This window comes from Erpetoichthys calabaricus, chromosome 1 (assembly GCF_900747795.2).
Source record: "Erpetoichthys calabaricus chromosome 1, fErpCal1.3, whole genome shotgun sequence".
Taxonomy (NCBI): domain Eukaryota; kingdom Metazoa; phylum Chordata; class Cladistia; order Polypteriformes; family Polypteridae; genus Erpetoichthys; species Erpetoichthys calabaricus.
In genome coordinates, this window is record NC_041394.2 from 289356347 (window position 1) to 289370527 (window position 14181).

The 14181-nt window shown below is 38.3% G+C and overlaps 2 protein-coding genes across 2 annotated transcripts in view; both read right to left on the minus strand.

The window, feature by feature from the left end:
* LOC127528026 (craniofacial development protein 2-like) overlaps positions 1–14181 on the minus strand; it is a 1148403-nt gene that overhangs the window by 637174 nt on the left and 497048 nt on the right. The window lies entirely within an intron of this gene.
* Positions 1–14181, minus strand: part of LOC114660741 (uncharacterized) — a 149051-nt gene that overhangs the window by 66365 nt on the left and 68505 nt on the right. Inside the window, exons 7-9 of the mRNA XM_051928530.1 lie at positions 13083–13220; positions 1728–1798; positions 569–672 (exon numbers count right to left, since the gene is read on the minus strand). Coding sequence (XP_051784490.1) covers positions 569–672; positions 1728–1798; positions 13083–13220 — 313 coding nt within the window. The remainder of the gene's footprint in view (positions 1–568; positions 673–1727; positions 1799–13082; positions 13221–14181) is intronic.

Here is a 14181-nt window from a genome sequence, read left to right on the forward strand (position 1 = left end):
GTGCTGTTGCCTCGCAGTTAGGAGATCTGGAGTTTGCATGTTCTCCCCGTGTCTGCGTGGGTTTCCTCTGGGTGCTCCAGTTTCCTCCCACAGTCCAAAGACATGCAGGTTAGGTGCATTGGTGATCCTAAATTGTCCCTAGTGTGTGTGCTTGGTGTGTGTGTGTGCCCTGCGGTGGGCTGGCGCCCTATCCGGGGTTTGTTTCCTGCCTTGCGCCCTGTGTTGGCTGGGATTGGCTCCAGCAGACCCCCGTGACCTTGTAGTTAGGATATAGCGGGTTGGATAATGGATGGATGGATTTCTTTAGCATTCTTGCATGCAGACTTTGAAAATGAAATTGCAAAAGAGAGATTACATTTTAATTTTAATTTTCTTTTTTGCAGAATATACCTTCCATAGATTATTACATGAAATACACAATTCTAAAATAGAATAGGAACTTGTAAAAAGGAAAAAAATACAAAACATTAGAAGAAAACCATGAAAAATAACAATTTCTATAAGCTTATGTTTAGGAATATCAATGGAAATATTAATTTGCTATCAACTATGAATCAGAAACAATCACCTTTTCTTTTAAAAGATTAACAATGTCATCAAAGGTCAAATTTCTAACAGATAATTTTCTTCCATTTCTTTCCATGACAGATTTTCCTGCTGTCTCATTCACACCTGGAGGAAAACGAAATTAAAATTAATTTGCATAATTTGGAATTTTTTATATTCCACAGTATACATTATTGGTAATGTACCATATTAAAAATGCTTTTCTAATGCCTGCAATATGATTTTAGTAGAGCAAGAACTTGAGTTTGTTACAGTGAAGGTCTTATTAGCAGCATAAAGGCATAGATGTTAAATGGGATAAAAGGCAAAGAAAACAAATTATTGGCTTATTCTTTTGGTGCAGGGATGTCAAGACATTTAATTAATAATGAAGAAAGAAGAGGTACTGCCTTAGCAAAAAGACTAAAGACTATAGAGTTTAAGTCCTTTCATTCTTAGAATCATTTATTCCTCGTTTGTTAGAATCCAGTAACTCCACTTGTGCAGTGAATCACAGGATGTGCTGCTGGGTCTGAGGTGTACTGTTGACAGACATAGTTTCCAGGGACTGACACCTTTTTGCTTTTCATACTGCAATCAGTTTCAGAATGATTATACTGTACTGGGAGTCCTTGTGACTGACTTGAAAGCCTCGAAATCTCATGTAGGGAAGACTCACTACAAAATGATGTACAGTAAACCACTACGTAGCAGAGTTAAAACTCTGTAAAAGATGTGGATGAATTTCTTTCTTAGCGCATATATGTAGCATCTCTTTAAATGAGCTACAGAAACAGTTCAACCAAGTGTTTTGTTTAATAGTCATAGCAAACGTTCAGCCAAAAGTGCTATTTAAATGGAGCCCTAGGGAGATACAGTGTTGGTACATGTTCTGTGTCTCTTACTAATTAGGTAGAGCAATCATTTAATAGGATAATGAACTAATTATTCTAGCAAAGGCAGAAAAAAACCCAGCAGATGCTGTTGCTCACTATGACCATCACCGTAAAAATACTCTAAGCATTACAAAAGTCCAACTAATGCAATTGAAGTACTCATCATTTTTTCCCTTCTATTAATTAGAGTTGTACATGGTTGTAATTATCTGAAAGTCATACAATTGCAAGAATGATAAATAGTTTTCCCATTTTCTAATAATGCAGTTTATGGTGTTTTTTTACCTTGACATGGTATCCTTAGCAGCTTGCAAAGAAAATCTGTTTTGATAGCATCTGCATTATTCTTGTTAAGCCTGGAGGAATTTAAACACAGCAATACCACAGTTCAGTTTGAGTTAGTCTGAAATTGTGTCACTAATACAGTATATTAGTTATTTCAGCCTATCTGCTCTTTATTTTTAGTGCAAAAAATCTAAACATTTAAGGCATATAAAGCAAAATAAAAATTATTAAGGCTTTCAGATGGTTATTTTTAATAGCCTCACTGAAGTCCTTCCATATTGTTGCTTTCATGTTTACAGCAGCTATTGTGGCTTTCTTGAATAGGAAGCCCTTTCCATAATCATTACGTGAAATGCATACTTCCAAAACTTTAGGGTCATTGATGTCCATAAGATAAGAACTATCATCAACCACTCTCTGTTCACAGCTCTTTATAGTCACCTCAGTGACTGATGTCCTCAGCATGACTTACTGGGATTCAGTGCCCCTTATGTCATTGATGACACTCTTTCTAAAGTTGAAGCTGAACTGCTCCACAAATTTGAACATTCCTAAAAACACCTTTCAGGACATACACCTTCGCTTTCAACTGGATGGCTACTAGAAAAGAGTATTCTGGTCTTATACTCAGGAAGAACAGTACAGGTTCTATCCCATCTGAAAAATACTATTTTAAGGCTTATGAGACGATGATAAACCAGTCTGTGTGTATATTTCTGCCTCGACATATGTGCAGTACCAGATGTTTCTACAATCGTTCTTGTCAATGTTTATTAACTCAGCAACAGAAACGATTCACTCTGTTATCAACACACTAATGACAAATTAATTTGACCCTAGAATGCTGCTGACTTCAACCAGCATTATACTATCAGTATGCTCCATTTGTACTTGCTCTATCCAAATGTTAATGCCCTTAAATGTAAACCTGTGGCACAATTGGACAGATCTGACTACATCTTACTACCATCTAAAAGTCTGTTATCAGACAGCAGCAGTTCTCTCATTATCCAAACCAGAAGTTCTTGAGTGTGGTTGGGGGATTGTGGCTTGTTATAATAGGCATCGTTTTCTTGATATTCTTTAAAGTTTTAATTTCCTCTTATAGACGAGAATCTATCTATCTATCTATCTATCTATCTATCTATCTATCTATCTATCTATCTATCTATCTATCTATCTATCTATCTATCTATCTATCTATCTATCTCTTGTTCTCATATGGAAATCAGCTGGTCATTTTGGGCCTCCTATGGTATAAGGAAATATGACAAATAGTCAAAATGGACACCAAATCATTCAGGAGAAATAACTGAAATATAGTGCATTCTTGTCCCATCTAGGCAAATTCTGTGTTTAACTATGGCAATGCATCTTTCGTCTCCGGCTGCACAAGTATAGTTAGAATAGTGGACGGAAGGAGCAAGTGTATTATACAATGCATTTTCATTAAGGCATTTACACTTTGTCTCAGTATTATCAAGGACACATTTAGGCCAAGATAGGAAGCCATTTCATTGCAAAGCCAAATTCAAGCTCACACTCACAATTTACAGTCATCAATTAATGTTGAATGCATATCCTTGGGATGTGTCAAGAAAGTGAAAATACCCAAAAAGAAATGGGGAGAATGTGCAAATCATATAAAGACAATACATAAGCCAATGAATCTTATCATTGTTCTTGGAACTGCCAGTCTAACAGATGTGAGATCCAGTGCTAAAAGTGGAACCAAATTACCAGTGGTACCCTAATTATACTGATACAGTGACATTCAATCAAATTTTATAGGGGGGTGTGGGGAAGTCTCCGATAAAGATTTACGAAGTGGTTCTGGTATTCACTGGTACATGTGAAGGTGCGGGTCCTGCTCCATGCTCCTTCTTCCAGATTTGAAAGCCCTTGAACCCAACACTGTCAGTAATGTATCAGGATGAACTGGCAGATGGGGATAAATCACACTTGATGCAAGGGGAAGGTGCAAAGTAAAAAAGGTGCTTTTATTAAATGAAAAACAAAACCAAAGCAGTATCCATAGTGCAGTGCTTCAAAGAAATCCATAAATAAATAATCCATAAAAATGTGTACAATAAGTGGAGGTTAAAAATCAATAAATAATCCTTTAAAAAGAGGTTAAAAACAACAGGCTGGAAGCTGTCCTTTTTTAAAAAACCTGGTGCCTTCTTCATTCTAACTGGTGGCTCCCCTACTTCTCCCATACAGGCCCTGCAACAGGGGAGTCACCATATCAGCAGGTGCAGCCTACTCCTAACTGGTCCAGTTGCCTTCCATCCCCTGGCTACATACAGCTCCCTCGCAGGACCGAGACTCGGGTCCCCAGTGACCAGAGCACTCACACTGGGGCTCTCTCTCCCAAGCCTCCTCAACTTCCGTGGCCTTACGTGGCAAGACATTCAACCTCCTAGTCAATCCTGCTCATTGGAACTGCTCAACAGGAGTGACCGCTTCCAACTGCCCTTTTTTGATCTTTTTTAACCTTTTTCTCCCCTCTGTACTTGTGCTTCTCCTTTTTATAATGGAGACGTGGAACATGTGTGGTGATTACCAGCTCCCGGCATGAAATACGGACACGGGCAATCCCGCACCTGTGCACTTCAGTGCGGAAACGCTCACACCCGCATCACGTCCAGGAACCGCTCCCGCCACCCTATCACACCCTCTCCTTAAAGCCACGAGTGTGCAGATTATTTATTTAAAACTTGGCCTTCCTTTTAGAGCCATGGACCTGCTATACCACAGTACACTGAAAAAAGCTACTGGTACTATGAAACTTTCATTGTTGCATCATTGCAATACAGTCAATCAAAGAGTGGAGGAGAGGTGGTTGTTACAGAGTGTCACACACATGTGCATGGGAGGAGGCTAAAGGGCTCAAAAGAGGATAATTCAATGCCAGATCAGGGGGTGGCAGAGTTCACTGATCCTTTCTTTTTTTTTCCTCTGCAGACCAACCATGGGCAATTCTGCAAATGACATCATTTGCATTTCCGGGCCCGATTACATCATATCCGGTTCTTGCCCAGATGACGTCATTTCCCGTCTGGCTTTAAAACCGCAAAATTTTGTCTGTCACCTCAGTTCTGTTTTGGACTAATGTCTGTAAAGACCATTGCTCAAATGTTTGCCTTTTTTTCAGCCAATTCTCAAGAATACAAGGTGGTTGCTCCAAACCTTTTTGCAGTGCAGAGTCTCTTGTGAAAATTGGCAAAGAGGTGCTGGTACTCTATATTGAAACTGGACAAGGTGCCGACCCACTTCAAACACTCGTACGATCCACCTAAAATCATGCAATTTATTGTTTAGAGTATTTGGAAATTTCATGTATCAAAAAATGTCCTCGGATTAGCACTGACAAAAGACCTATTGTTCCTTTTAGAAAAATTATTTAGTGGCTTCTCTTGTGCTATTTTTTTATGGTTTCAAATACATTAGACATTTATCGTCCATATACCATATGAAGTGTTGCCAATTTTGTAAGGTGTTACAAGGTTGAGACTGACATTAAGGTGGCCAGACCAACAATGGGATTATTAAATATGTACAATACATATATGTGCATTTCAATATGGAATATGGGTGTTGCCATGGGGCAGTAACAATTTAACTGGAGGCACTAAAAAGACAGCTGACAGAACACCCATTGGTCAGTAGTTGACAGGACATGATTCTGAGTGGAAAGTGCTGCCCTTATAAAGATAAGACTTAGTGGACTAGCAGGAGACAAGTGATACCCTCTAGCCTGTTAGATGGCAGTACATTTGATAACTGTAACCGTGTATGGCATTTAAGTTCATCCTGTTGTTCATTAAACCATTCCTGAATTGGTTTAGTAGTGTCTGCGGTGGGCTGGTGCCCTGCCCGGGGTTTGTTTCCTGCCTTGCACCCTGTGTTGGCTGGGATTGGCTCCAGCAGACCCCCGTGACCCTATAGTTAGGATATAGCGGGTTGGATAATGGATGGTTTAGTAGTGTATTCAGGGATATTATCATCCTGGAATGGGGAAACAACATGAAGGAACATCATTTGTAACATCTGATGAATCTGGCCCTCTAAAAAGCTCTATTCCTTGAACATTATATAAGCATGAAGAACAGTTTTTAGATCAGTCTCTCCTGAAATGGCTGCTTACACCATTATGGATCCTCCAACTCATTTAACAATTTGCAACAGAAATTGTGGATTGTGTAATTGTGTAAATCAGAGGTTCTCAAACTTATTTTGTCTACCGCCCACTTTGAGAATCAATTATTTTCTAGCGCCCCCCAAAATTTTTAACTTTACCACATCTTAAAAATCACAAACGCAATCATTACTTTAATTATAGCGTGCCATATGTGTCTTATCCTGTTTCTGAGTTCAAACTTACATTTTAAATGAGACTTTCTAACTAAAGGGAGCAATAAAAACGCAACTTTATAATATTTAAAAAGACTTTTATTCAAATTAAAACAAACATTTCAATTAAAATTTTAAAACTTATCTCATGTGAAGGATGAATCTGATGATTTTTAACAAGTTTGTTAATATCAGGTTCGAATTTACTCAAAAACAGCCGTAAGTCGGTAACATGCAAATGATTCCTCTTTTTAGTTAGCAGCGTTGCCACAGCACTAAATCCACGTTCACACAAATATGATGATGGGAATGCTACCAAAAATCGTTGAACAGCCGACCACAATCCAGGGTACAATTGTGGGACTGGCTTTTGTAGCCAAAATTCTTGGTAGCCATTTTTGAATTTGATTTTTATTTTCTCGTTCATTGTCAGTTCTATAAGTTCTTCCTCAAGCTGGGATGATCCTGCTGTGTTGACATTTGAAAAAGGATCCAACACCCAGTCCGGTATTTCCAATGTCCTGGAACCGTCCTTTGAAATCACTGTGGAGGTTCTCCAAATGTTGGCAGTAAACAAGCAAGTTGTCATTTTATGAAGGGTACTGCTGATAAATTAGGGAAATTGTGAAACTCACGTCTGCCGATGTTTTTCTTGTGTAAGAGCAGTTTGGCTACGAAAGCAGCAACGATATTTTTTGTTTTAATCAAGTTCAAGTCGTCACCTTGAAGTTGGAGATTGATATCATTAAACAATTTGTACAGGTCTGTCAAGTATGCAATATCATTCTTTGATGTGATGAGGTTGTTGCGCAATTCTGTGTCTTTGTTTTCCAAGAACTCTATCACAGAGTCAAACAGATTATAAAATCGAGTCAGACAAGTACCTCTTGATAGCCAACGCACTTCTGTGTAAAACAGCAATCGGTTGAAATCTTCATCATTAACAACACAAAGCTGATTAAATAATCTGTCATTTAAAGAGCTCTTTAGGATTTTATTGACTGCTGTGATGACATGTTGCAGTGATTGAAACAGCCGTTCACTCAAATTGCTCACAACCAAATGTTGTCGATGAATGACGCAATGAACAGCGAGCACATCTGGAATTTTATTTTTTAAGTACGCTATGAAGCCTTTGTGACGCCCTGTCATAGCCGGAGCGCCATCCACAGCAGCTGATATAATATTCTTCAAGGGAATTTCTTTCTCATCACAAAACTTTTCCAGTGTATTAAATATGGTTTCTCCGGTTGTATCTGTCTCTAAATTTCTAGCAAATAATAGTTCTTGACATATTTTCTCATCTTTAATAAACCTCACATATGACAACAATAGTGCTTCATTAGTTGGTAAAGTGAACTCATCCAACTGAATTGAGAATTGACTAGTCTTCAGATGATTGCACAATGAGTCTTCAATATTTTCAGCCATTTCATCAATTCGTCTTTGCACAGAACTATTGCTCAAAGGAATTTTTCGAATAATATCTGCTGGTTTATGGAGCACAGTAGTTATTACTTCTTTTATTGCTGGTAAAATTAACTCTTCTCCAATAGTGTGTGGTTTGCCTGTTTGAGCAATTAACAAAGAGATATTGTACGAGGCTCGAAGTCCGTCATCGTCTTGCATAGAAGCCGCTGAAAAAAAGTTTTGATACAGTTCGCTGAGCTATGTACTTCTTTTCCAGGTCTTGAAAATAGGCCACATTTTTTTCTTTCTTATCTGGATGCATTTTATTCAAATGATCTTGTAGCCTAGAAGGCTTCATCGCTTCATTCGAAAATGTTTTTTGACAAAGAAGGCACATAGGCGAAGATGGATTTGTGGGATTTTCAACAAATCCGTATTTAATATATTCCGCACTGTATTGCCGTCTCTTCTTTTTTACTTCCGACATGGTTTTGTCTTTACAAATACGTGAGTAAAGTATCGAGCTTAAAAAACTTTCTAATGATTGCGCGCGAAAACAGTAATGAAAATAAAAGAAGTATTACGCGCTATTATATAGGATTAAAATACAGCACGCACTGACAGGAATAAGACAAACATGCACAAACTCGTTTACCTAATTCGACGGAATTCGTACTGAGCAAGTTAGAACGGTAACTGTCATTTTTATCGAAAATAAAGAATATAGAAAATAAAAAATATCAATTAAAAAATGTCGAAATTTTAGTATAAATAAAAAATTGGTTTAGGGGTTAAGGCTAGGGCTAAGATTAATTTTTTATTTATACGAAAATTTTGACATTTTTTAATTCGATATTTTTTATTTTCGATAAAAACGACTGGAATCAGTTAGAACAAGTATTGATGATCCGGCCGCTTGATACAGGATTACACAAATCGCGTTGTTTAATAAAAACTTGTTAAAACTTGATTGCTCATGGGCTACCTACGAAAGCCATGATAAATTATTTATATTTATACAATCAAACAGGACAGGAATAAGAATGAAATAATCGATGTAGTATAGTAAGTAGGTTTTGATTTTAGTTTAAATTTTAAAATATTAGAAAAAAAACACAAATCATCCATCGCCCCCCCCCTTAACCGCTTCAACACCCCCCAATTTTCTCTGGGCCCTTTAACGCCCCCCTGTAGGCCTCCAGCGCCCACAAGGGGGCGTTATCGCCCACTTTGAGAAAGACTGGTGTAAATTGACTCATCAGACCATATATATATGTTTCCATTGTCAGTGGTTCAGGTTTGTGTTCCTTACATCAGGTTATGCATATTTTTGCATTGGCGATGGATATACTCTAAGTAGTTTCAGAATTTGATCCTGCCATAACATCCAACTTTATGAAGCTCACAGCATATGTTTTTTTTACTGAGAGTGTGTCACAGATGTGCTGATTCACTTCTCTGGTAATTTCTGAGGTTGCACTTTTTTGGCATTTATTAACTATTATGTTAAGTGTTTGCCTATCAGTGTCAGTAAGAGTCAACTAATGGCCATTGTATCTCTTTGTCAATATAGTTTGTCCATGTTTGATTTGTCTAAGATTGTTCTTCTGGCAACATGAAATATTTTTGTAGTTTTTTGTGACCAATGTACCTGTTATTCAGGCACCAATTATTTGGCCTTCTTAGATATTGTTAATTGCTTTGAAAACTCTAACTTCAGTGGTAATTGTCAGGTGCTTTTGTAGCTGGCGCATTCTGCCAATGCACAATCAGCATAATCTGACTTAAACTTGTAGCTGTGTTTGTAATTTTGATTTAGTTGCTTCAAAGTCAAACACCTTTTAAAGTGGTGTGACTCATGACTCCAGTGCTGTGGATTCAAACTCTGCCCTGAACACTTTGTGTGTGTGTGTGTGCGTGTGTGCGTGTGCGTGTGCGTGTGTGTGTGTGTGTGCGTGTGTGTGCGTGTGTGTGTGCGTGTGTGTGTGTGTGTGTTAAGTCTACATAATCTCATTATGTCCACTTAGGGTTTTCTTCAAGGAATCTTATTTTCCTGCCGCACACCAGATTTGCAGGTTGGATTGGTGACCCGAGAATGGCCCAGCCATACTAGGGCAGAATCTGGATTTCTGAATCCTATAAAGAAATATATGTTTAGATGACAACTGAATGAATGCTTTAGATATTTGACAGCATTTACAGGGAATCAGTAGTTTTGGATAGTCATTTACTGTATCTGTGTGTTTTTTTAATTAGTATTTAACTTAATCTTATCTTTTGTTCCTCTAACAGTCTTATGTTCACACACACATTTTCTACATGTAATTAAATGAGATTACTCAGAATTATTTTGTAATATTAATACTGAGTATACCCAAACCACTATAAAATTGGTAGAACAATTCATGACTGAAATTAATCACTCAGGCCTGGACCTTTAGGGTTGCAGCACCAGTACAGAGAAATTTTTTTGGCATATTGACAGTCCTAAGGAGCCTGGTGTTTGTTCCACAGCTTTCACCTTTCACAGGTAATGGCAATTTGTGAGCGGTCTGGGATGATTTTACCACTACCTTAAAAGCCTGGATGACCTGTGGCTTTCCTCCACAGCCTTTATCTCATTATTGAGCTCCTATATGACTTCCTCTTGGGCCATGTTCAGGAATTTCCAAACTTTTGTGCTCGAATTTACAGTAATACTCTGTTTCCATGGCCCTACCAATGACCTGTGCCTGACTGAAATGACACATGCATTATTATATGTTATACATTATGAAAAAGAGGAATGACCTTGTGTAACCATAACTAGAATAATCCCAGCAGAGCCACTAATATAAAAAAAATGGTACATTTACTATAAAACACAAAAGAAATGGTCATATCAGAAAGAACACAAAGTATAAAAAATTAAACAAAACAAGAAACCTTCTTCCTTCTGGGCTTAATTTTAGAGACTTCAACCCCAATCTGTTGGGTAGGATAGTTTACCCTCCTTCCTGCCTCCCAGTCACACCAGAGTCATGTCCCTATTTACTTTTCTTTTTCTCTCATTTCTCCTGCCATAATGCATTTCTTCCTAACTTTATTCTCAGTTTGCTTTCGGAAATTGTTATGAAGTTGAGGTCCCAAGGAGAAGCACAGAATCCTTATAAATAAAAAGATGAATTGCTCAAAAACACATAAGGCAAAAAGGAGTTGCCTTAAAAGGCACAGGCAATCCAAGGCAAAAAGTCCCAATCACAAATTCAAAGGATAATTGTAAAGTACAGTACAAAGATTAAAAAAGCTTACCATTTCTAGGTTCATTTGAATGTTTGAATGAACTACAATAGACTGTGGGTTGCCCCCACATTTATAGGACTGAGGGCAGTTCCTTATGATGATGGGCAGGTGGCAGTACCTCTTGGGGAACCCCCAAACAAAACACAAGGCACATAACAAAGACATGAATACGGATACATAAAAAGTAATACCGCAAATTATACACAGAAGCAATATTGACATAAACAAAAAAAACAGAAATGATCAACAAAGATTTAACCACAGGCGAGGAACCCTGGCTGATATACCCCAGATATGGAGTGGTTTTAAATGCCTTTTATGAGGTGTGACAGACGACCGGCTATGGATTCCGGTCGTCACCCCCAGGCCGCTAGGAGGAGCCCTCCGGACAGCATATTTGTGCCCCGAGTTCCAGCAGGGCCTCATGGACTTTGTAGTGTTTTGACACAAGCCCTGCTGGATACCTTGGGGGCCGCCAGGAGTCGCTGTAGGGGGGCTAGTGGGCTCTGGCATGCCCTATAACCCGGGAGTGCATCCCAGTCACGTGACTGGAAGAAGCGATGTGCTCCCGGGATGAAAAAAAGGACTGTTTGCCCTGACCCGGAAGGAAAACGGACTTGTGGGTTTGGCTTGGAGCCACTTCCGGGTCAGGGGCTATAAAAGGACTCTGGGAAGCCCAGAACACTGAGCTGAGCTGGGAGGTAGGGTGACGACGTGTCTGGGCGAGGAGGTATTGGTTTTGAGAAGAGTTTATTGTTTATGAGTGTGTGGAGGAGAGTGCTTGGTGCACCGTATAATTATAAAATAAATATAATTTATACTTTCACCTGGTCATCAGAGTGGTACCTGAGGGTTCGAGAGGTGGACAAAAGCCTCATCTGTTACAGAGGTTACTTCCAGCTAAGTCGTTGGGTCATTTCTAGGATCAGAAATGGGCCTCCTATGTCCACCTCTAAGCCTTCAGTAGCATTAAATAAATGACTTATTGAAGGCAACTATGCTCCTAAAGGGGTAACAAAGTTCTCATTCTCCAGGCTTGGAATCATTTGCTTCAACCTACCAGGCTGCTGAATGATGACTGGTCAGCTGCCAGTCTTTGCAGAGACCCATTTCTCTCAAATTTGGGACCACAAACCCTCTATCAAACAAGAGGAATTTTGTTTTCTGTATCCTGACTGGATTTTGTGGATTTTCTTTTCTCTATTGGGGTGAAGCAGGTGACAGCTTTAAACATGAGAAACCCTTACTATTAATATCTTCATATTGTATATCTATTCATATTTCTGTGTCATAGCCTATTTGCTATTTATAATGAATACATCAGTTAGTTCTTTAAAATGTACACAATAAAATGCACTGTTCAGCAAACAAAACACAGAATGTTTCATTTTGCAAATGTTCCCAAATGAAAAATGATATGTACAGCAAACTAGCAAGTGGCTCAAAAGGCAACTTGCTTAATTAATTGATTTACAGGACATGTGCTTAGATAAGCAGACTAAAGAACAATGTTGACCGCTCTTCATCATCTCACACAATTTGTGCCCAAATTTACAAATAACTTGCTCCACTGATTATGGGACCCAAAATGCACCCTTGAAGAAGGGATTCAAATGTTAAAAGTTTAAAATGCGCTCATCAAAAAAAAAATATAGAAGGTAAGGCAGCAAATCAATCGGGACCCTTTTGCTGTCAAAGAGAAACGCCCACTAAGCACTTATTTTGTTTCCCTTTCATTATTAAATTAAATGTAGCAGCAAAATTGGTTTTATAATAATAGTCTCAGGTTGAAATAACAGCAAGACCTTTATGCGGACATCAGCATTTTTTGACCTATTGTTCCCAGAGATGGCAGGTTTGAAATGGTTTTCAATTTATACTCGCTCGTCCTTTGAACTTATTCATCATCAATAATGTTCAAACGAACAGCGTAAAGCAAACTAACTGCATGTACTTTGAAAAAAAATCCATCAGGACTATGTTTTAATAAATAAAGCTTAAAAGGTTAGTGGAAATCTTAGACAATCCAGATATCACTTCTAGGAGTTTTCAGTTCTAGTGTGTGTCTTATAAACACATCCGAGGCTGACATACAATTATATAGAATAAATAAAATGTGCAAACTGGCAGGAAGAAAGAGCTGCTTCAGGTAATGCAGAACACTCCAAATACCAGTTCTCTGGAGAATCCTTCTCTGACATATCTAGGGTAATACCATGGAGGGTAGGGAGCACCATATGTCTTCCCTGCCTTGGCTACAGAAGAAACTTTAATAAGGAGGTTTCCAAAGAAAGTGTAAAGCTTTACCTTGCCCACAGGCTGTCAAAATCATCATCATTAATTGCAAAGCCCATATCATCCACACATTTCTTCAGCTGTGCCCTGCTGATAATGCCACTGGGTCCTAAACAGGATGCTGGCAGGTATTTTTCAAGGGAGAAGTCACTATGAAAAATCAAGAGAAACAAGCAAATTAAATGATTTAACATTATGAATGAATAAGCACAGCAGCTAAAAGGAGGGATTGGTGCTGAGCAAGGACATGCATTTTTTCATATTCACTGTCATTTGAAGAATAACACTTTCTTGATTTGTTGCTAGCATTACCATATACAGACATGTCTTCAGAATTATTACTATGACATTAATTGCTTTGGACAATGACATCCCATCTATTTGATGATCCACTTAGTTTATAATAAGGTGAAAGGAAATGAGAAGCCAGTTTCAGCATCAAAGAAGCCAGCTCTCACAGAGCAAACATGTACATAGATTCAACAATTTTACCTAATTTGCATGTTATTAGGAAGAAATGTCAGAGACATAGTTTAAAAAAATATAATGTACAATAATTATGAACCTGCGGTGGGTTGGCACCCTGCCCAGGATTGGTTCCTGCCTTGTGCCCTGTGTTGGCTGGGATTGGCTCCAGCAGACCCCCGTGACCCTGTGTTCGGATTCAGCGGGTTGGAAAATGGATGGATGGATAGATAATTATGAACTGTTACTAATTTACTAATCCTCCTCTATTCTGTTTCTATAATCAGTATCCTGCTGTGGCACTTAGGGCCGTTGTGTTTTATCATGGAAAAGCTTCTGGGAGTGCCATTCCTTAAAACATGAATCCCCTTTATTAGATAGATAGATAGATAGATAGATAGATAGATAGATAGATAGATAGATAGATAGATAGATAGATAGATAGATAGATAGATAGATAGATAGATAGATAGATACTTTATCAATCCCAAGGGGAAATTCACAAAATGTACAGATTCATTTTAATTTGGACCCACTGGATAAAGTTTAGTTCTCTGTCACTACTTTATTTTTGTCTTTTCTTACACTTAACATCCTTTGAGGATACTCACTTCATAAGTGGTATGTACTTGTACCCAGGACTATG